The following is a 22103-nucleotide window of genomic DNA, read 5'->3' on the forward strand; positions in this document are numbered from 1 at the left end:
CAGCCGTGAATGAGGATTCGAAATGCCGGCTCGCCTTGGCTTTGTTTTCCCTTTCGGGTGCTCTCGTTTTCTGTTAGAATTTGGTAAAGAAAAAAAATTATCCTCCTGAGAACCAACCCATAGACTTGTGTCCTCTGTAGATGACATTAGTTTTACGTGCACACCCTCTAACTCTTTCAAGCTATTCACTTGAATCCTGGTGTCTTGTAAAGAGTACATCCTGGGCTTTCCAAGGATATATCATGTGACTAGGAGGGTTGCTGGGAAATTCCTAGTAAGGAAATCACAACAAAAGAGAAATTGAGAGACACATTTTTTTCTTGGTTCCCAGGACGTTACTATTTACCAGCTTAAGGTCGGTCCATATCGTGAAATACCGTGACCTCGGCATTGAAAACACGGTCGTTTTTTTCCATTTTACCAATGAGCTCACTATATAGTCCCCTATATAGTAATTCCCTATGTAGGGAGTAGTGAACGAGTGAGCGATTTCAGACACAGTTGAAAGATTTATTAGTATGGTATAGGTAATCGTATGGGACCGAGTAAAATTAAGGATCAATTTCATGAGTGATTTCGAAGTTTTGAAAATTGCCAATCTGAAAATTTCAAAACTTTGAAATCACGAGTGAAATTAATCCTTAATTTTATGAGGCACCATACAATTACTTGTTTATAATATATAGGGCCAAATTCATACTTCGGAAGCCATTCAAGTTCACAACATTTGTCATTCACGTTTTCTGAACCAATCAGGGCGCGAGACTATCTTGCACGTTTGAATCAGTTTCTAAAGCATCTTTCATCATGACACAGTGACACAACATGAGGATTTACATCTTTCAGGATTGATCCCGGATATTTCTCTTGTCTCAGATGCCGATCCACTGCTACCTACATTGCTTTAAGAGAGTCTGGTTTGTAGTTTTCCCCATTTTCTTTCCTCACTTCTGCATAAAAGTGCGATAGCACCTTGTCTAACTCACAGCATTCATATGCCACTAGAGAGTCGTTTATGGGCAATTCCATGTAAATGTCAACCTCACCATGCAAAAATAAAGCAACATGTAATACATCAAAACCACTCCCAGAGATCTCACCTAGGCCTGTATTTTACAGATGTGAATAAGTTGAACCAATTTGTAACCAACCTAATATGTCACTGTCAGTCTTTCTTTCTTATAATGTAAAACCCAAGCTAAAATCAACTTTGATCATGTACAATTCTATATTATTGCCACAAGCCACAGAAATGTATGCAAAAATCCACAAAACAGCAAAACAATAGCCATCCTAAATATTATTTAAGAACTTTGATAGTTTTAGCTGATATTTAGAGAGTTTTTCAAAGGGTTATGGTGGTTAAATTGCTGATTTTCTAAACATATGCCATGTCTATTTCAGACGCGTCACATCTATAACGGAATTTCGTCACATCCATAACGCTGACTTTTCCTTCCGAAACTCTGCATGAAATACAAAATATTTTAAACAAAGATTTTTTAATATTCACCTTGGACCCCTCTATCAAATTGATATCTCCATTTCGACATTAGGTTTACAATTTCACAGAGTTTGATAAAAATGTACAGTCACCCAAGAAAAGTGATACTTTTTCTGTCACATCCATAACGCATCTTTTATTGGCGTTTTCTGGCATGCCCTAGATGTACTATGGGAATTGTTCTTGTTCTATCACTTCTCCAGTATGGTACAGCCTTAAAATATGCAACACCTGTTTAAATACTGGGAGACAATAAAACATGCACTGGGTCATTTGTTGCCATTTTGAGTTCAAGTGTCACGTCCATAACGCTGGAATTGCTCTGATTTGTCTTTCTGCGGCCCATTTCTTAAACACGGAAAGCCAAAAATTGGTACTTTTTTTTTGGTATTTTCATTTTCGCCTGCAGCTTTCAATTGGTTTATCATTTCTTCGTCAAATATAGCGAAACGCGGCATTGCTGAGTCAGCAGAGTCAGCCATTTTGTTGACAAAATTTGCTAATTTTTCTAACTGTAACCAAGCAACGAACTAGCCAATAGCATTTCAGAAATATGGCCCCGTGTTAAAGGGCATATTCTGGACCAATTTCAGGTTTTTTTATATGAAAGTATGTCCCTTTGCACTCACCCAGAAAGGTAATTTTGCACAAGGCCATCTGTCTACAGCAGAAAAAAATAAAATAAAAAAACACGTCTGGAAAAATCCCAAGGGAGTCTGGAGCGAGAATCGTGACGTTATCTGCGGAAGCGCCAGCAGGCTGCGCGAGCTTTGCGTGGTTTCAGTGCACAGCCTGTGTAGCCCAAGCGCTCCCGTTTCTCTCTCATTGTCCCGTCTTTTGGGAAACGATGAGTACTAATCTCGTCATGATTGGTGTTGCTACACCCTCCTACGATACATCTGTTAACCATTTTAATAATTACGTGATAACGTTGAAGAAATTTGCAGAAAACCACCAGGTCGTTTTCTCATAAACAAACCAGCGCTGACGTAGGATTCAGAGGGAGGAGTCCCGCACGCGATGTCACGAAAATCAATGTTTCCCGGGAAATCCAAATGCCAAGTTTTTTCAGAGGCGGACCAATTCACCTCAAATGGCTTGATTTCAACTGAATTTTTCTGGTATTGCGCAAGGTAAAAAAAATTGCACAAAATGCAAAATGTGACAGATATTTGACCAAAGTTTAATATAAAATAGGAGAATTACATTGATCTTGCTTCTAAATATACCCGTGATATGCACTTTAAGAGAGTCTGGTTTGTAGTTTTCCCCATTTCCTTTCCTCACTTCTGCATAAAACTGCGACAGCACCTTGTCTAACTCACAGCATTCATATGCCACTAGAGAGTCATTTATTTGTCTTTCTGCGGCCCATTTCTTAAACACGGAAAGCTAAAAATTGGTACTTTTTTGGTATTTTCATTTTCGCCTGCAGCTTTCAATTGGTTTATCATTTCTTCATCAGGCGGCACGGTGGTGTAGTGGTTAGCGCTGTCGCCTCACAGCAAGAAGGTTCGGGTTCGAGCCCCGTGGCCGGCGAGGGCCTTTCTGTGCGGAGTTTGCATGTTCTCCCCGTGTCCGCGTGGGTTTCCTCCGGGTGCTCCGGTTTCCCCCACAGTCCAAAGACATGCAGGTTAGGTTAACTGGTGACTCTAAATTGACCGTAGGTGTGAATGTGAGTGTGAATGGTTGTCTGTGTCTATGTGTCAGCCCTGTGATGACCTGGCGACTTGTCCAGGGTGTACCCCGCCTTTCGCCCGTAGTCAGCTGGGATAGGCTCCAGCTTGCCTGCGACCCTGTAGAACAGGATAAAGCGGCTACAGATAATGAGATGAGATGAGATGATATTTCTTCATCAAATATAGCGAAACGCGGCATTGCAGAGTCAGCCATTGTCTCATCTCGTCTCATTATCTGTAGCCACTTTATCCTGTTCTACAGGGTCGCAGGCAAGCTAGAGCCTATCCCAGCTGACTACGGGCGAAAGGCGGGGTACACCCTGGACAAGTCGCCAGGTCATCACAGGGCTGACACATAGACACAGACAACCATTCACACTCACATTCACACCTACGGTCAATTGAGGTGGGGTTTACATTAGACCGTATCAGCGGATCATCAGATTAACGTTTTTAAAACGATTCGCTTGCACACAGCAACGCCAATACACGGATACGCTCGGCTCCGCAGGCATCCTGCGCTCCAAATCACTCCGCCCTGAACAGCGAGTGCCCTCTGGAGGGTGCGCACTCTGGCCCTGCGCAGCTCACAGAGCGCGCGAGTGGAGCGCACGAGCAGTGATTCGGGACTGAGCTGCTGTGTGTGTGATCCCAGTGCATATCGGGCATGCGCGTTACTTACCACTTGCAAGTGGAAGGATGGCAAGCCTAAAGACAATCATAACTACACAATAGGCAGTATTTGCATCAGTATTTGCAGTATTTTCATACTTTTATACTCTTTAATGAAAGGTGATACAAGGCGGAAGTCCGCGCCGTTTTTCAGCAGTCGCGTCACATGACCAACGCCAGCGAATCAGGAAGGTGGATGTCACAGTGACGTTGTCCAATGACGACGCCAGCTAGAGCTCAGCACAGCGTATCCGCGTATTCTCAATGTTTACACAGCACCGGACCAGACACGATCTGGATTGAATACGTGGACCCTGGCGGATTCCCGTTTCCAGGTGGTTTAATGTAAACGGACAGTGCATCCGCGAAGAAAACGAGACAGATACGGTCAAATGTAAACTTGGCCTTAGAGTCACCAGTTAACCACTGTAGTGGTAGGCGACAGCGCTAACCACTACACCACTGTGCCGCCATGAGTCAGCCATTTTGTTCAGTGTTACGGAAAAAAAAAGCCCTCCTTGATTGACCAATCAGAATTGAGTTATTTGGCCCTGCGTATTACGATAACGATTAGTAGCACTGTCTCTTTAAGGGAACTCTACTGCCGTCTTGTGGACAAAGTTTTAAAAATTTGACTTAGAGTTTTGAAGCGAGCCTGTGTGTATTTTTTCCTGCTGTTTTCAAGCATCGGAGTAAAACTAAACAAGCGCGGTGTGGAAGTGGAGCTGCGGCAGATAAATTCCAGTCCGGATGGATGTTTACATGCCGGTCATGATCGAGGAGACTTTTCAGATGATCGCCAGGATTTGACAATCTGACACTTGAGTGTTTTGTTTGTTTTTTCACTGTCGGATGACAGCAGCGATCGATCGGACTGTCGGAGCAGATTCAGCGTCTGTGATTGTTGTCTTGAATTCAGCAGCGAGGTCAAGTTTGGCTTTGTTCATCTGATGACTTGTGAATGCGTAACAAGGCTCAGCTCCAGGACGACTGCTCAGACCACTTGTTGAAATTTCGGAAAAGTTTACAGTTGCCAATGCACGAAAACAAAAACAAACTTTTCGTTTGTATTTTGCTAGTTTCGGGTGGATATATTGCTGTGCCTCGGTGGTTACAGTGCTTTGACTTACTTGCATAATAACTTGGACATCTACAAGAAGGAAGGAGTTGAATTGTGATCACTGAGAGCTGCCTCGGTGCGGGCTGCTGCTAGCTCTGTTAGCTTTACCTCACACACACACTTCACTCTCGGCTACATTAGCTGGCTAGCAAAGAAGCTAACTGAACAGTTCACAAGAGTTACTCGAAAGCATTTTAATTCACAAACAGTTTGTCCAAGATACACTTTTTTGACAACTTTCCTGCCTGGAGCGTTTACCTGAAATGTCAATTTGTAGTTATCAAGTTGGCTATTTCGCGAACTAGCCCAGGCTTACAGTAGCTTGCGAGCTAGAAAAGTTGCTATTGAGCTAAGCTAAGCTAAGCGTCAGGTAAAATACTTGCATTATTATTATCGCCCATTTATTACCAGTTCATAAATATACAACTTCAGGTATATTTGAAAAAAAAAAAAACAACAACCTTGACAGCTGCAGAGAGAGAGAGAGAGGTAATGCAGATACGAGCTAGCGTTAGCTACCAAGCTAATGTTGTGTAGCTAGCGCGGCTAAACCGGCTAACGAATCAGGACAGTGAGTAAAAAGTTATATACTCATAATATAATATTCCTTATTTTCACGCCTATATATATATATATATATATATATAAATATTTTTTTAAATGATAATAATATTGTCCTTTTTAGTTTAGACACTTTTTTGTTCCCCCTTCGACTCGCGGACTGAGTTTGACAGCTCTGCAATATTTATTTATTTATGTATTTATTTATTAATTATTAAAAATGATTTTCATCTCGAGACTAGAGGAATGTCAACCATGGGAGGACAGCTGAAACATATCTGACATTTAACTGCAAGCACAGAGCCAGTGGACATTTGTTTTTGCTGTGAAGTCGGTCTCTAAACTCTTGCGGCCTTGACGATGTCCGGGTCCCCGGGCTCGAGTAGCTCCTCTAACCCGAGGAAGTTCAGCGAGAAGATCGCGCTGCATAACCAGAAACAAGCGGAGGAGACCCGGGCCTTCGAGCAGCTCATGACGGACCTCACCGTCTCAAGGGTAAAGTAGAGGCAAAATCTGGGAATATGGCTTCATCCTTTATGATCTTCAAGAGAAAACTGAGCTGCAGTGTGTGTGTGTGTTCGTGGTAAACCAACTCCAGCGCATTTAATCGTGTGTCAGTGCTGAGAGTTCGCTTGTGACACCTGAGTACTGAGCTGTCAGGAGTCAGAATTTACCGTAATGACGTGTTTCAGTGATTGTTTTTCAAAAGAGTTTTCACCAGTTCTCTACATTCACAAAGACATGAGTACAGAAGCCTGTTTACACCAAAATAATAATTAGAAGGGTTCTCATAATTATGACATCAGGTCTTATAATAATTACTGTCTCATCATTACAAAATTCTACCTCATAACTTAGTATCTCATAATAATGACTGACTTTCTCACAATAATGACGTACTCTCTCGTAATAATGCCTTAGTGTCTCATAATGATGGAATCCTACCTTATGACTTACGAGCTCACAATAATGACTTGGCACGTTCTTATAATGAGATATTATATCATTATAATACATAGGGCCAAATTACTCAATTCTGATTGGTCAATCGAGGAGGGCTTTTTTTCCTTAACACGGGGCCGTATTTCTGAAATGCTATTGGCTATTTCGTTGCTTGGTTACAGTTAGAAAAATTAGCAAATTTTGTCAACAAAATGGCTGACTCTGCTGACTCAGCAATGCCGCGTTTCGCTATATTTGACGAAGAAATGATAAACCAATTGAAAGCTGCAAGCGAAAATGAAAATACCAACAAAAAAAAGGACCAATTTTTGGCTTTTCGTGTTTAAGAAACGGGCCGCAGAAAGACAAGTAAACAACTCTCTAGTGGCATATGAATGCTTTTGTAAAGAAGTTCCAATAAAATTTTGTAAACCACTTTCAAAATCCTTGTGTCATGATGAAAGACGCTTCAAATGTGCAAGATAGTCTCGCGCCCTGATTGGTTCAGAAAACGTGAATGACAAATGTTGTGAACTTGAATGGCTTCCGAAGTATGAATTTGGCCCTATATATTATAAACAAGTACTTGTATGGTTCCTCATAAAATTAAAGATCAATTTCATTCATGATTTCAAAGTTTTGAAATTGTCCTCGTCGCTTCGCGACTCGGGCAATTTCAAAACTTTGAAATCACTCATGAAATTAATCCTTAATTTTACTCAGCCCCATACGATTACCTATACTAATAATGACTTGATATCTCACGACTTAGTATCTTATAATTATGACTTGGTATCTCAATGATGACTTACTATCTCATAATAAGAACTTAGTATCTCATAATAATGACTTACTTTCTCACAATAATGACTGTCTCAGAATTATGATGTACTATCTCATAATAATAACTTAGTATCTCATAATAATGAAATCCTACCTTATGACTTACTATCTGACAATAATGACTTACTATCTCACAATAATGACTTGGTACGTTCTTATAATGAGATACTATCTCATAATAATGACTTGGTATCTCACGACTTAGTATCTCAATTATGACTTACTATCTCATAATAATAACTTAGTATCTCGTAATACTGAAATCCTACCTTATGACTTACAAGCTCACAATAATGGCTTAGTACATTCTTATAATGAGATACTATCTCATAATAATGACTTGGTATCTCACAACTTAGTATCTCATCATTATGACTTACTGTCTCATAATAATGAAATCCTACCTTATGACTTACTAAGTCATTATTGTGAAATAGTATTTCATGATTTACTATCTCACAATAATGACTTAGTACGTTAAAATAATGATACTGTCTCATAATAATGACGTACTATCTCATGACTTAGTATCTCATTATGACTTAGTATCTCATAATAATGAAATCCTACCTATGTCTCACAATAATGATTTAGTACCTTTATAATAATGAGATACTATCTCATAAATAATAATGACTTACTATCTGATGACTTAGTATCTCATAACCTTGACTTGGTATCTCAGAATGGTGAAATCCTACCTCATGACTTAGTATCTCATAATAATAATAGTAATAAGATCCTATCTCATGATGATGAATTATATAAGTCATAATTTTATAAAGATGAGAACATTTTCTCAAAATAGCAAGTCATTATTATGACAAGTCTGAATTATGACCTTGCATCTCATAATTATAAGATATTTTCTCATTTTTATGACTTACTGTGTGACTGCATTTTTCTCCCCAAGTGGTCTGAAACAGGCTTCCTTACATGAGGGTGTAGACTCGCCACACACTCCTGATCAGTTGTTGATGGATGTAAACCATGCAGTTGATTTGTTTATAACGTCTTCTCTGTGTATTGGTGCGTCGTGAAGCAGTGCTTCATCACCTGTACTGGCGTAGCCTGGTTCTTAGAGGAAATGACTGTAGCTCTGTAAGATCTGCATGATAATGCTCATTTATTGCTTCAGCAGTGCATCTGTTCGCCTCTTTAGTTTCAGCCCTCTCTGTCACCCAATTGGTTTGGACTCCCAGCCACTCACAATGGATGCTATTAACATTACCCCATATTCCCTTCAGATCTTTTATAAACGAAATGAAGCTGCTTTTTATAATGTCACAATTAAACTAGCAGGCTTTTTTCCATTTTAAGGAAGGAGGATTACTCACACACTCTCCCCACACCCCACTCTGCACACGTCACACCTTGAACTAACTTCCTTTTAACATCTCTTCCTAAACTGCTTCCTGTCCTTTCTTTTAGCTTAAAGTGCCATTCCACCATTGGATGTATTCTTTGGCATAAAATACAATATATTTTAACAACATGTATATAAATGGTATCACTAGATAGAGAAATCTTTTAGCTTCAAAATTATCTCATCTCATTATCTCTAGCCGCTTTATCCTGTTCTACAGGGTCGCAGGCAAGCTGGAGCCTATCCCAGCTGACTACGGGCGAAAGGCGGGGTACACCCTGGACAAGTCGCCAGGTCATCACAGGGCTGACACATAGACACAGACAACCATTCACACTCACATTCACACCTACGCTCAATTTAGAGTCACCAGTTAACCTAACCTGCATGTCTTTGGACTGTGGGGGAAACCGGAGCACCCGGAGGAAACCCACGCGGACACGGGGAGAACATGCAAACTCCACACAGAAAGGCCCTCGCCGGCCACGGGTCTCGAACCCGGACCTTCTTGCTGTGAGGCGACAGCGCTAACCACTACGCCACCGTGCCGCCTTCAAAATGATATATCAAACATAATTTTTTGACAACGACAAGTATATTAATTTTGCGACCAAAGTCACCTACCCTTTTAATTTCCGCGCGTGATGTCATCGGCAGGTTCCCCTTCTTGTGTACCACGTGACGTGTGACGTGGCACATATTATCAGCAATGGCGGATAGAATGCGATAAAAATAATACCAATAAATCTAGCTAATACCAATAAATCTAGCTAACTGAAAGATTAACTCAATTTTTCGCAATTTTTTTGGCCCCCATATACGAGGAGAAATGACTCTCTCACTTTGGGGGTTTCCTGGTCTAAAAATAGACCGACACATGGTACACAAGAAGGGGAACCTGCCGATGACATCACGTTTCACTACCGCGCGGAAATTAAAAGGGTAGGTGACTTTGGTCGCAAAATTAATATACTTGTCGTTGTCAAAAAATTATGTTTGATATATCATTTTGAAGCTAAAAGATTTCTCTGTCTAGTCATGTTGTCATAAAATATATTGTATTTTATGCCAAAGAATACATCCAATGGTGGAATGGCACTTTAACACTACGGGGATGGTCATTCTCAGGGATGGCTGGTATAAATGGGCCATCGGGGTGAAGCTCCTGTACACCACGTCATTTTTATTATGCCGTCAGTGAAACCTTGTGATATAATGTGTTGCTTAACACGAATAGTTTTATTGTCGAGCTGTTTATAGATATTAGATTTTCACACTCCTTTCTACTATCACCACCACTCGTCATTGATAGTTCGGTCTTTACAGATACGCAGGTTTCTCCATCATACCGTTATGCATCAAGCCCCATCTGACGTGCTTTAGTTCATTCGCTACGTTTCCGTCCTCCGTGATGTTCTTAAAGGGACGAATCAGTCAATCAATCAGTGGTTGAATCATCAAATCAGAAAACATCAAAGACCTTAGAAAGCCCTTTGGGCTGTAATTAACATTTTCTTTCATAAATGTTCAGTCATGATGTATTTCACAGTTATGATGTAACAGCGCAGGCAGAGGAGCTGTTTAAGACTCTGGGATGATTGTGCTTTTATAAAGGGTTCCTTTCTTTACTAAATAGTCTTTTTTTCACTCAAATGTGGGCTTGTGGCTTTTTTTTTTTTTTTTTTTTAAATTATTGGTCTGAATGCCTGTAAATATGACTCAGTGTTGACACTTTCATTGACAGCATTAGTGCAGAAAGGGAATTGATTGTGGTTTGCTTTTCATCTCATGTACACACAGTTGTTTAACATTTTAGTTAATTACGTTTATTAATTGCACCTCTTCGCTGTGTAGGACAGGAATGTTTATTAAACGTGTGCTTTTTGCATTAGGGATGAACAGAGACTTTAAAAGTGTATAGTCCGTGGTAATAATAATAATAATGGGGCGGCACGGTGGTGTAGTGGTTAGCGCTGTCGCCTCACAGCAAGAAGGTCCGGGTTCGAGCCCCGTGGCCGGCGAAGGCCTTTCTGTGCGGAGTTTGCATGTTCTCCCCGTGTCCGCATGGGTTTCCTCCGGGTGCTCCGGTTTCCCCCACAGTCCAAAGACATGCAGGTTAGGTTAACTGGTGACTCTAAATTGACCGTAGGTGTGAATGTGAGTGTGAATGGTTGTCTGTGTCTATGTGTCAGCCCTGTGATGACCTGGTGACTTGTCCAGGGTGTACCCCGCCTTTCACCCGTAGTCAGTTGGGATAGGCTCCAGCTTGCCTGCGACCCTGTGGAACAGGATAAAGCGGCTAGAGATGATGAGATATTAACCTATTAAAAAAACTATCCTTAAAACGCTCAGTGTTTATCTTAGGTCTTATACAGGTTCTATTTCTCAGACACTCAGATGTTTCTTTATAAATAGCGAGGAAGCTATGTAAAGGATTGTCTCTATTTTTTTTTAAATTTTATTAAAAAGGTGGTAGTCACAGTTCTCCGAAAGCTCTAATTAAAACTAGTTGATGTATAGCGTCTCTTGTAGCATTTTTAAAAAATGCATTGGACGCTGGTAAGATCTGAAGCTCTAGCAGCGTAAACTGGAAGGCTGTACAATATTTTCGGGAGAACGATCACATTAAAGAGATGATCGACTTCATCTTGCGTATAACCTTCATTGCACAGTCTTCTAATTACAAATAGGCATTTGTTAGCTTCATACAGCTTTTCCTTAACGTGAACACTGAATTTACAGTTATTCTGAAAAGTTACTCCGAGAATAGGCATACTACTATACTGCCTGATATTAGTCAGTGGTTTGTATGATTGAATGGTTACTGATTGTCGGTTATGACAGTAAGCTGACAGACTCGAGCTCGAGTGTTGGACTCTTCTGCCTTCAGATGCATGTCTGCTTAACTCCGTCCTGGGTTTCCACCTCTGATTCTCTGCATGGCTTTGTGTGGTGAATGGTGTGGCTTTATGGCACCGCGGGCTTTGGATCCAGTTAGATCATAGCAACAACTTTTCATGGGATCTGCTAGACTGTTTTCTGTTTGTTATTCGACTTATTGTGTTTTCTTCCTGAAATGTAAAGAAACCAACATTGAGCCTCATTCAACAGTCATAATGTCTGTGCAAGCCAAATCAAACCAAAAACTTATTATTATCCCCCTCCATGAAGTGCGCAGGGGGATATAGGAATGGAGCCCATCGGTCCGTTTCAATCTGGACAAGTTTTCTCAAACTACGTAAGTTACATCAGTGAAACTTTGTGTGCTCATATTACTATTCACGATCGACGTTGAGTTCGAAAATCATTTACGATAAATTATTATTTTCAGAGTTACGGCCCTTGATTTTCATTATTGGATTTTGTACAGGTGGACTCAATCTGGACAAGTTTTCTCAGAAACTACATAAGCTACATCAATGATCATCAACTTTGCATGCTCATACTACTGAAAAACGCTGGGTAGCATTTTACGAAGGTGTCCTAGCATTTACGACATCATAAGTCAGTATTAAAGCAATGGGCTTATAAGGGCGTAAGTGTTGAGAGGTCTTCATAAAATGCTCGTGGCGGGGGATAGTGATGGCCGTGTCGTCTTGTTCCAAATTTTCCAGGTTTACAAAAGTTTTGTAAATGATCTGATGTTCGTTGTATTCGTGTGTGTGTGTGTGTGTGTGTGTATTGATAAATGGGAATCACCTGGGAATTACCATGTGAGTGTATATACCAGAGCTGATTTGCGTTTGATGGTGCCCTCAAAACGATGTAGAAAGCCCAAAATGGATACTAAACAGCCAAAGACAAATTTCTCTTAGGAAGAAGTTGAAATACTTTTGACTCATGTCTGTGAGAATAAAAAAATATTATTTAGTAGTGTATCCAGCAGAGTCGGAGCATCTGAAGAGGTCTAAATATGGAGAGAAATTACAGAAGTGAATTCAGTGTCCTCCATCCAGCGCTATATACAGTACCAGTCAAAAGTTTGGACACAGCTTCTAATTCATAGTTTTTTTCTTATTGTTATTCATTAAAAGTCACTTAGGGTGTTCACACGGCACATATTTGCATCGATGCTGCACCGATGCATTTTGTTGCGATATATCTTACACCGGTGTAAATTTTGCGCAGCGTTCACACGTCACAACCCTGCTTACTAGAGAGAAGCGTGTTAGCACCGGTGCAGCCCCACTTGCGGTCACACGGCAGTTTCTGCGACCGTGTTATAGTAGCAAAAACTTTATTACTATCATTTCCTTTGATAGTAATAAAGTTTTGATATTTCCTTTTATTACTATCATTTCCTATCATTATTATCATTTCCGATAGTAATAATGCGGAAATGAAATATGCGCATGCGTGAAAATGTACTTCTTTTTCCCGGTTGTCATGGCATCACCAAGCGCCGGGAAAACAACGTGGATGAAGACACCAGTGTTGCCAGATATTGCTGACGTTTTCCATCCCAAAATATGTTCGAATTCGTCAAAATGCACTTAAAACTGCCAAATCTGGCAACACTGGAAGACACGCAGTTCTGTTGTTGTTGATATTCGCCATTTTGGAAGCGCAAAATACCAGGATGCAAGTTATGCAATGCCCGTATGTAATCAACTCTCCTCACGCGTAGCGAGTCGACCCCTGTAGCGTTCAGACGTCCCATTTTATATCGGTGCTGCCCCGCAAACTAGCATTTACTCCGGAGTAAATTTCTTAAACCACCTCCCGAGCAGGGTTAGATTTGCACCGGTTTAAGCAGCTTTCAGGGGCTACACCGGTATAACTTTGTACCGTGTGAACGCTCTACCGGGGCAGCCCCGGTGCTACACCGGAGTAAAAGTTGCCGTGTGAACACCCCTTTAGTTGAGCGGTTCTTGATACAGTTGTGGAATAGGGCTATTTACTGTATTTTTATTATTTACTGTTTGATCTCAAACACATTAAAGGGCATATTCTGGACCAATTTCGGGGTTTTTTATATGCAAGTATGTCCCTTTACACACTCATCCAGAAGGGTAATTTTGCACAAGGCCATCTGTCTACAGCAGAAAAAAATAAAATAACATAACAAAACGCGTCTGGAAAAATCCCAAGGGAGTCTGGAGCCAGAATCGTGACGTTACCTGCGGAAGCGCGAGCAGGCTGCGCGAGCTTTGCGCGGTTTCAGTGCACAGTCTGTGTAGCCCAAGCGCTCCCATTTCTCTCTCATTGTCCGGTCTTTTGGGAAACGATGAGTACTAATCCCATCAAGATTGGTGTTGCTACACCATCCTACGATACATCTGTTAACCATTTTAATAATTACGCGATAACGTTGAAGAAATTTGCAGAAAACCACCAGGTCGTTTTCTCATAAACAAACCAGCGCTGACGTAGGATTCAGAGGGAGGCGTCCCGCACGCGACGTCACGAAAATCAATGTTTGCTGGGAAATCCAGACGCCAAGTTTTTTCAGAGGCGAACCAATTCGCCTCAAATGGCTTGATTTCAACTGAATTTTTCTGGTATTGCGCAAGGTAAAAAAAAATTGCAGAGAATGCAGAATGTGACAGATATTTGACCAAAGTTTAATATAAAATAGGAGAATTGCATTGATCTTGCTCCTGAATTTACCTGTGATATGCACTTTAAGAAGGCAAGAAATTGCACTAATTACCTTTTGACAAGGCATAGCGGTTAATTGAAAAGCGTTCCAGGTGACTACCTCATGAAGCTGGTTACGATAATGCCAATAGTGCCAAAGTAGCACTTTTTTTTTGTTTACTGCATAATTCCATAGATGTAATTTCATAGTTTTGATGTCTTCAGTGTTGTTCTATGATGTCACAATACAGAAAAGTGATGAGTAGGGGTGTCCAAACATTAGACTGGTACTGTAATTGAGGTCTAAAGAAAATGGTTTGACACACAAGAAAAAATTACCGCGAATTGACCTTGTCCCTGCTGGAGGTCAAACCATGATGAAGCTTTTTAATGGGTGGAATCAAGAATTATACTAGTCTCTAGATCAGGGGTGGGCAATTATTTTTTCCATAGGGCCACATGAGAAACAGAAAATTTTGTGGAGGGCCGGACCAAAAGGCTGAACTAAATTCTGCATAATATTAATTGTATTTCTTTATATAAAGCAGTAAATAACATTGTTTTTACAAGCTGCTAAGACTGGTAAGAGTATGGAAAAAACGAGGTTGCCTTCCAAAAAATGTCATTTATTCAATCAAATTTCCCAAAACAATGGTTAACAAAATGTGAACGTTTGTACCTTTTTTTTTTTTCAGTCACGTTCACCCCAAAACACAATAAAGACATCACAATATTGTCTTTCTACTCCAAATATCAAGCAAGATACATCATATTATAATAATGATGCCCACATTTGTAGTCTAATCACCTCATTTGGTGTTTTTCAGTTCTTTATTTGTTCAGTGAGAGAAATCTCGTCTCTGTTGGTCTTTAACGAGTGCATCAGAGTCAGGCTGAATGTCTGAGGTGGAGATGCGAAGCACAGCTGACAGATGATCATCAGTTGATTCGGTGTAGGAGTCAGATCTTTTTTTTTATTAAATTCAAACAAACAGAATTATTTTATATTACAACATAAAATCACACCTCCTCTGAAAATATAATCTAAAAAGAAAACTTATCAAATACATATATACAATATATGTAAAATGGAAAACAAAAGGGGTTTATGAAAGGTTAACTTGTGCTCTGAATGTGTGCAGTATATTTGCATGGGGATTGTTTATATATTTCAGACATTGTTGTAACAAGGACAGTTCATTCTTAAGAGCAGGCCATGAAGGGGGGGATTTGGCATATCGACACTTGTGTATGTAATATTTTGTAAAAATAATGAGATTATTCACCAAAAAGTAGGAATCAGATCTACAGATCGGCTCCGGCGCCTGCTGGTGACGTCGCACTATGTGATTGGCTGGACCGTTTGAAGATGACGTACAAGTTTGTGGTTGGTCTGGACAAATTACGGAAGTAGTTATCGCGGGATTAGGTTTCGTGGGATTTCATGTCATGTTCATGTCGCACGTATTGTGTTTTTGTTGAACACAACTTCAAAATAAGAGCAATGCACATTCAGTCCATGCATGAGGTAAAATTAGAAAATACGTTTATTTTGTAATTTCTAATTAACCTTACGCGGGCCGGTCAGAATGAACCAAAGGGCCGGATGCGGCCCGCGGGCCGGAAAATGCCCAGGTCTGCTCTAAATAGAGGTTGTGTATTAATTACAATAGTAATAAATGCAAGTATGTCTGTCTATCTATCTATCTATCTATCTATCTATCTATCTCTCTCTCTCTCTCTCTCTCTCTCTCTCTCTCTCTGGGTTTCCCATACATAGACCATAGACCATTGTGTGGCGCAGCGCCACACAATGGATTCCTAGCGCCACACAATCAGACTCGCCATTTTGAAAAAAAAAATCTGTTGCGTATCGTTCTGTTCATTCATAGTGCTCTTTCTTCTCGTTCGCGTGCGCGCACACAGAGAGAGAGAGACGGAGGGGCGTGTCCACAGGCCTGCCGGTGCGCATATAGATAGTTTTCACTGACATCACGGCATTCCGGGGAACGCCCCCCAGCTGCCATCTTGGAGGGCAAACAAAACGGACCATCGCCACTACCGGCTACGTTATCTCGGACGAATTTATGAAGTTATATAGTCAGTTTTCTAAAATAAAGATCAATGTCGGCAAAATCAAGCAAACAGAAGTATATAGATACATTAGACGACATCTCACGACAACGGTATGCAGCCAAACTGGCCTTGATTGGGGGAATTGACCCCTACGAAGTGGACAAAGATGCATTTTCAAGTGACTATGCAGGGCTGCCAAAGCCTGAAACTGCCAAAGCCTGCTCCAAAGCCTGAAACTGACTTCATCAAACTTTAAAGGCTGTCTGATATATACAACTTTATATATTCACAGCGCGCCTTTTGGCGGATGCTGCCTGAATCGCGCAGATCCGGGTTTTTTTTTTAGGGGGGGCATTGGGAGTGTCTTATTGTAATTTCAATGTAAATTCTGTATTAAAATTACTAAATAAGCAAATCCGTTACAGTCCATGAAACAGGAAGTATAAACATGAGAAAAAAAACAGTTTAAATCGGGAAGCTGCGCACATTTGTGCAGCCCGAGCGGTGTGCAGGACTGTAACGGATTTGCTTATTTAGTAATTTTAATACAGAATTTACTTTGAAATTACAATCAGACACTCCAACGCCCCCCCCCCCCCCCCCCCCCCCAAAAAAAAACCCGGATCTGCGCGATTCAGGCAGCATCCGCCAAAAGGCGCGCTGTTTGCATCCCAAACACAAATTAAATCATACAGAATAGACCTAAAATGTTTTTCAAAAATGACCCTTGTGTGAGTGAAGTGACAAGTTTCAAATAGAAACGTGACAAACGAGCGATATTAAGTGTACATTACAATGTAAACGTACACTCAGCGGTTCCAGTTAGGCATTCTCCAGAGATTGTTTACATGATGTTTTGGTTTCCAAAAACAAACTTAAACACAATTGATTGTTTATTTAAACAACTTACCACTTATAAAATAATCGGAGCAGACTTTGCTGTGTTTGGAAGGCTGATAATCCTTGCGGTTGATTCTCGCAAGCCATAGATTTCTCCTTTGTATGCTGAGTTTGTTTGCTCGCCTTCGTGCTCCCGTACAGTGGGAATTCCATAAAAGCGCCGCTTGACTTCATCATCTGACCTATTACGACAGCTGTGAATACAATAGGTGTGCACCATTGCTAGCTTTAAATAGTAGTAATGTAACTATAAATGTAAATAATATAAAAATGAATGTAACTCGCGCGCTACAATGTGTGCTCAGTGACCCGTACGGTAAGCTAGCCCTCCAAGATGGCCGCCACCAGGGAATCCCCGACTCTGTGACGTCATGTGAAAACTATCTATACCCGGACTGCAAGTCGGCCTGTTAGGCTAATTAAAAATGATGCAGCCTTCCCGATTCGCCTCCAACCCCTTATTTTAAAAGGTAGCCTACGTCGTGCTCGTGATGAGCTTTATCATAGCCTTCTTGGCTTACAGGAAACGGACATCCCTGAGTCAGGCTATAAACCAATTTTGATGCATACAGCAGCAGCTTGACGCGAGGAACCGGCCTTATTGCATTATCCCGTTTATCCCGCTTCAGCAATGACTTCCCTTACGATAGGGCACTGGAGTTTTTTTTCAGGAAGCCACGCAGAATTAAATGTTCTGATAGGGCATGCAAGCTTTGCACCAATTAGGGTAATGCTTTTCATTATTGTTAGTTGCCTTGATGTTACCTTAAGTAGTTTCTTACATCTAATTATGATATTTTATTATTATTTTGTTGTTACATTATACTATTTATTTCATTTTAGTATTGGTTGAGGTAAGTGTTGAGTTCAATATTTAAAATAAAAACCTCCAGCTTGTTTTTTGCAATTTATTCCTTGAATGTCAACTAAAGAATGATTGAAAGATTACCACCAAAAAGGCAAAAAACTAAGGTAAAAACCAGAGATGCACCGATTGGCCAGCTGCTGATCGGAATCGGCCGATTTTCACGTGATCGGCCATGACCGGCGACCGGCTGGTCAAAATTAAAATATGCCGATTTTCTGCTGATCAAAACTTGTGTATCACATAGAGATGAAAGTGGAAATACTCGCAATTCGCAACTAAAAAGACTGCAGCTACACTGGCAGCTTGAACATGCTTTCTAGTGCGATTGTGTTGCGCTTGTGCAGAACGGTGTCAGTCCTGCGCGCCTAACTGGCTCTGGCGCGCACGCCGTTAACAAAAAAAAAAAATTCACTATATTTGGATATCCAAATATAGTGAATTTTTTTTTGTGCCAGATATTGGATGTGAAAAGAAGAAAATGTTTGTGGTTGTGTGAATTTCCCATTACAGGAATTAATACGTTAGCCTATTACCAAACATCTAGTTAGATTTGTACAAAGAGAGAAAGAAAAAAATGTCTTTTTGTTTGTTTTACAGCCTTGGTTGCACTTGATTGCATTGGAAATTACTCTACAAATACACATTTGACAAAGATGATAGAATGGCTATGGTACAAGTATGACTGGAAATTATTTTTGTATTTTGATACTGAATGAAGAAATGGGTTGTTCTATAAGGCATAAGTTTTCAGATCTAAATAGGCTTATGAAAGTGTGTTCCATAGCAGTAGGCAAATAATATATGAGGGGGAAGTTGTTTTTGTGCCAGATATTGGATGGGAAAAGAAAAAATGTTTGTGTGAATTTCCTATTTCAGGAATTAATATGTTAATACCAAACATGAAGAAAGATTTTGCAAAGAACAATGTCTTTTTGTTTGTTTTCAACCTTTGAGCTGTTGAAAATTTATTACTGAAAATCTGGCAGAATGTTCTATTAAAGAAAAGATAAAAAGAAAATAGTATTTGTGTGTGCTGTGAAGTGGTTTGAAAAAATGAAATTGGAATCGGCCAAAATCGGTATCGGCAGGTCATACTCCATCGGAAATCAGAATCGGCCCAAAAAATTGCAATTGGTGCATCTCTAGTAAAAACTAAACTTTAACTTCAATTTTGGTGAGTAATTTTCATAAATTTAAAAGACAGGTTTTCCACCAACATCAAGCCCAGCAAACTAATGGCCGGCCCTGTAATGTAAAGTTGGGTCGAGGAATGAAACCAGGCAGGGTTCTGGTAAAAATTGTTTTAGCTGTCTTTTCTTAAAGAACTTAAAAGAATTTAGATTGAACTGAATAATCTCAAATGCTTCTTGTAGCTTTAAGATAGTCCCAGCAGGTGACTCTGAAGAAAAATACTGTGTGTTTGAACACCGCCCGCTGTAAACACTTTGCATACACCCCAATGACCGACTCCACCGACACAGTGGAGCACCACAAATTGCTACCTGGTCTGTGGGAAACACTCTATTTGTCTGTCTGTCTGTATTATGTGAGGTGTAATAAACATTGAATAAATATTACTTAATCAAGCCCATTCTCACATCTTTGAAAAAGTAACTTCCTTTTTAGTTTATCTGGCTGCAGGCCAGGCCGGATGAGCTTATGCGATCACACGTCGTTCGTCCACAATTTACAAAAATCACTGCTCCTCCTATGGGATTGATCAGATTTCGATCAAACTTGCATACAGTGGTCCCCAGTTGGGTGTGCATAAAACTTGTCAAGATGGTGGCACCACCTGTCATATTTATGATTTTTATGGCTGTTTTGGCCGATATGAGCTACAGCTTCGTTGAAACTATTTTTATCTTTAATAAGACAAGGTTACAAGGATTTAAAAAAAACAATTCTCCGAAGCCACACTGTTTTTTCCTTGAGCCAACCTTCTAGCATATCAGCTTAGGAAAAGCATCATGGACTACCGGTAGCAGAGAGCAGGAGCTAGAAGGTTCCCCCAAATATTTTAGGCTCTGATCACATTACAGCTCGCGATGGGTTAGATGGCGATTGAAAAATTGTTAGCATCACCACCAAGCGTGCCATGCATAGCGAATGTTCTCCAAGCTTCACGAGTTGTTTTTGGCGCGTCTCCGCCTCATGAGCGGCCAAAAATCTCGTGAAAAATTTCAATGCTTGCAATTTGGTGGTGATGGGTTTGGGAATACTTTTGTGACGCCTGGGGAACCTTTGCTGAGCCTCTTGAGATGTATTTGTCTCGAATCCATATCCCTGATGCTGAGACTTGGCGACACAGTAGCGAAGCATAGCCTAACCTTCGCGGAGACTTGAAAAGTGCATTTAGATTCGGGGATCCTTTGCTGAGGTTCGTAATTGGTTGGGTGAAGGGTTCATGAATATTCAACAAATGTTTGGCGACAGTTAGACGACACGTTTGTGATCGTCGCTGATTGGTTGGCACTGATGTCGTGCATTGTCAAGCATGACTCCAAGGAAAAACTCCAGGTCTCCTCAAAAGAACATCGTGTTCACCTGCTGTGTGACCGCAACTTTGAGCTCGCCTGTACGTCACCACGCATCGTCACCAAAATGCCTCATTTTCATCGATAACCCATCGTTAGCTGTAGAGTGATTGTAGCCTAAGCTCTGGTGTACGGGTAGCCTGGCAAGCCAGACTAAATGTGAATATTTAGTCTGGCCTCGATCCGTAGACATTTCCGAAGCGGGTAGGAGGAACAAACCGCTGCCTTTCAAACTGTCTCTGTGCGTATAGGCCAACGCTCTGACCAATCAGCGCAACAGTGACTGTGACGTAGTCAGAGCGACAGAAAGCAGTGGGGGAGACCTTGAAATAAATAATTTTTCAAAATGCGTATTAATTAATAAACAGGTTCTAGATATTAAGAAGTTTGGAGATAATGACCACATGTTTGGAGTCTGTACCACATACACGTTTTTTTCCAAGTGTTTCTCAAGGGTTTGCTTAAACTGTTTTTGAGAGTTTTTATTTAGTGGTGTTTGGTGAAATAATTTCCCTTAAATTTAAAATAACGGGAAAATAAGAAACAATCAAAAAGTAATGTTTCAAAGCTGTTTATTAATTCTTCGTACTGCACAAACTGGCCCCATCCTTTTGGCTACAAGCGGAGCCAGCTGGTAGATCAGACTTTTGCCATAGCCGGTCGGCAAAACAGCGAAAACGTCCTTCTTGAAAAGGAATGAGCGGAGAGCCTCTTCCTGCTCATGTTTCAACGAAGACTCCAAGTCTAATTCTTCTAAAACTGATTCCAAAGCGGAGTCAAACGCGCGCTGTTCACTAGCTGTAGCCATCTTTCCTGCTGCGCTTTCTCCAGCGTCGCGCAGCTTTGTCGTCACTCCTGCAAAAGCCCGCCCAAAGAATCCAAACAAAAACCTTGCGTTGTGATTGGCGGGCACGATTTGATGCCCGGGGTGTTTTTGTTTATATGGTGCGAGGCTAGACCCATTTGCTAGGCAAAAATATTTTTGGCCGCTAGGCGGGTGGGTCTAGTTTACTAGGCTAGTGTACGGGAGCACTTTTTGGCTTTTGACATCAGCCTTTTGTGTCTGTCTCACACACACAGCAAACTGTGCTGCATTCAAGCAGCCTTTCCTCACTGAATCAGTCCATATTTATATGGAAATATGATTGTAGGATTAGTGATTAATTCACTTCAAATGGTTCTGATGAGCCAAAATAATTCCACTTACCTGATTATGCAATAAATGCGAATCCTAAAGCTGGCAATATACTTGGGTGATATAATAGATGAAAAAAGTAATCGAAGTACTGCTGAAGACAGTCTCCAGTGTGCTCAAAAAGACCTCGGTATACATCTTTGGAGTATTGGATGCTCTGAGGTACAGGATGGTGTCAATTGACATTTCGGTATTGTCACATTGCTGCTACAGGCTCTACGTTTTGCCCATCGGCATTTTGAACGCTTGTGATGCATGCA

The 22103-nt window shown here is 40.7% G+C and overlaps 1 protein-coding gene across 2 annotated transcripts in view; it reads left to right on the forward strand.

The window, feature by feature from the left end:
- The first annotated feature begins 4502 nt into the window (after positions 1-4502).
- The window catches only part of crtc3 (CREB regulated transcription coactivator 3), a 102735-nt gene continuing 85134 nt past the window's right edge, over positions 4503-22103 (forward strand). For both annotated transcript variants that reach the window (XM_060911645.1, XM_060911647.1), the window contains exon 1: positions 4503-6031. In XM_060911645.1, the coding sequence (XP_060767628.1) occupies positions 5897-6031 (135 nt within the window). In that variant the 5' untranslated portion in view covers positions 4503-5896. The remainder of the gene's footprint in view (positions 6032-22103) is intronic.

The sequence above is a fragment of the Neoarius graeffei genome, chromosome 27 (assembly GCF_027579695.1).
Source record: "Neoarius graeffei isolate fNeoGra1 chromosome 27, fNeoGra1.pri, whole genome shotgun sequence".
In the NCBI taxonomy this organism is placed as follows: Eukaryota; Metazoa; Chordata; class Actinopteri; order Siluriformes; family Ariidae; genus Neoarius; species Neoarius graeffei.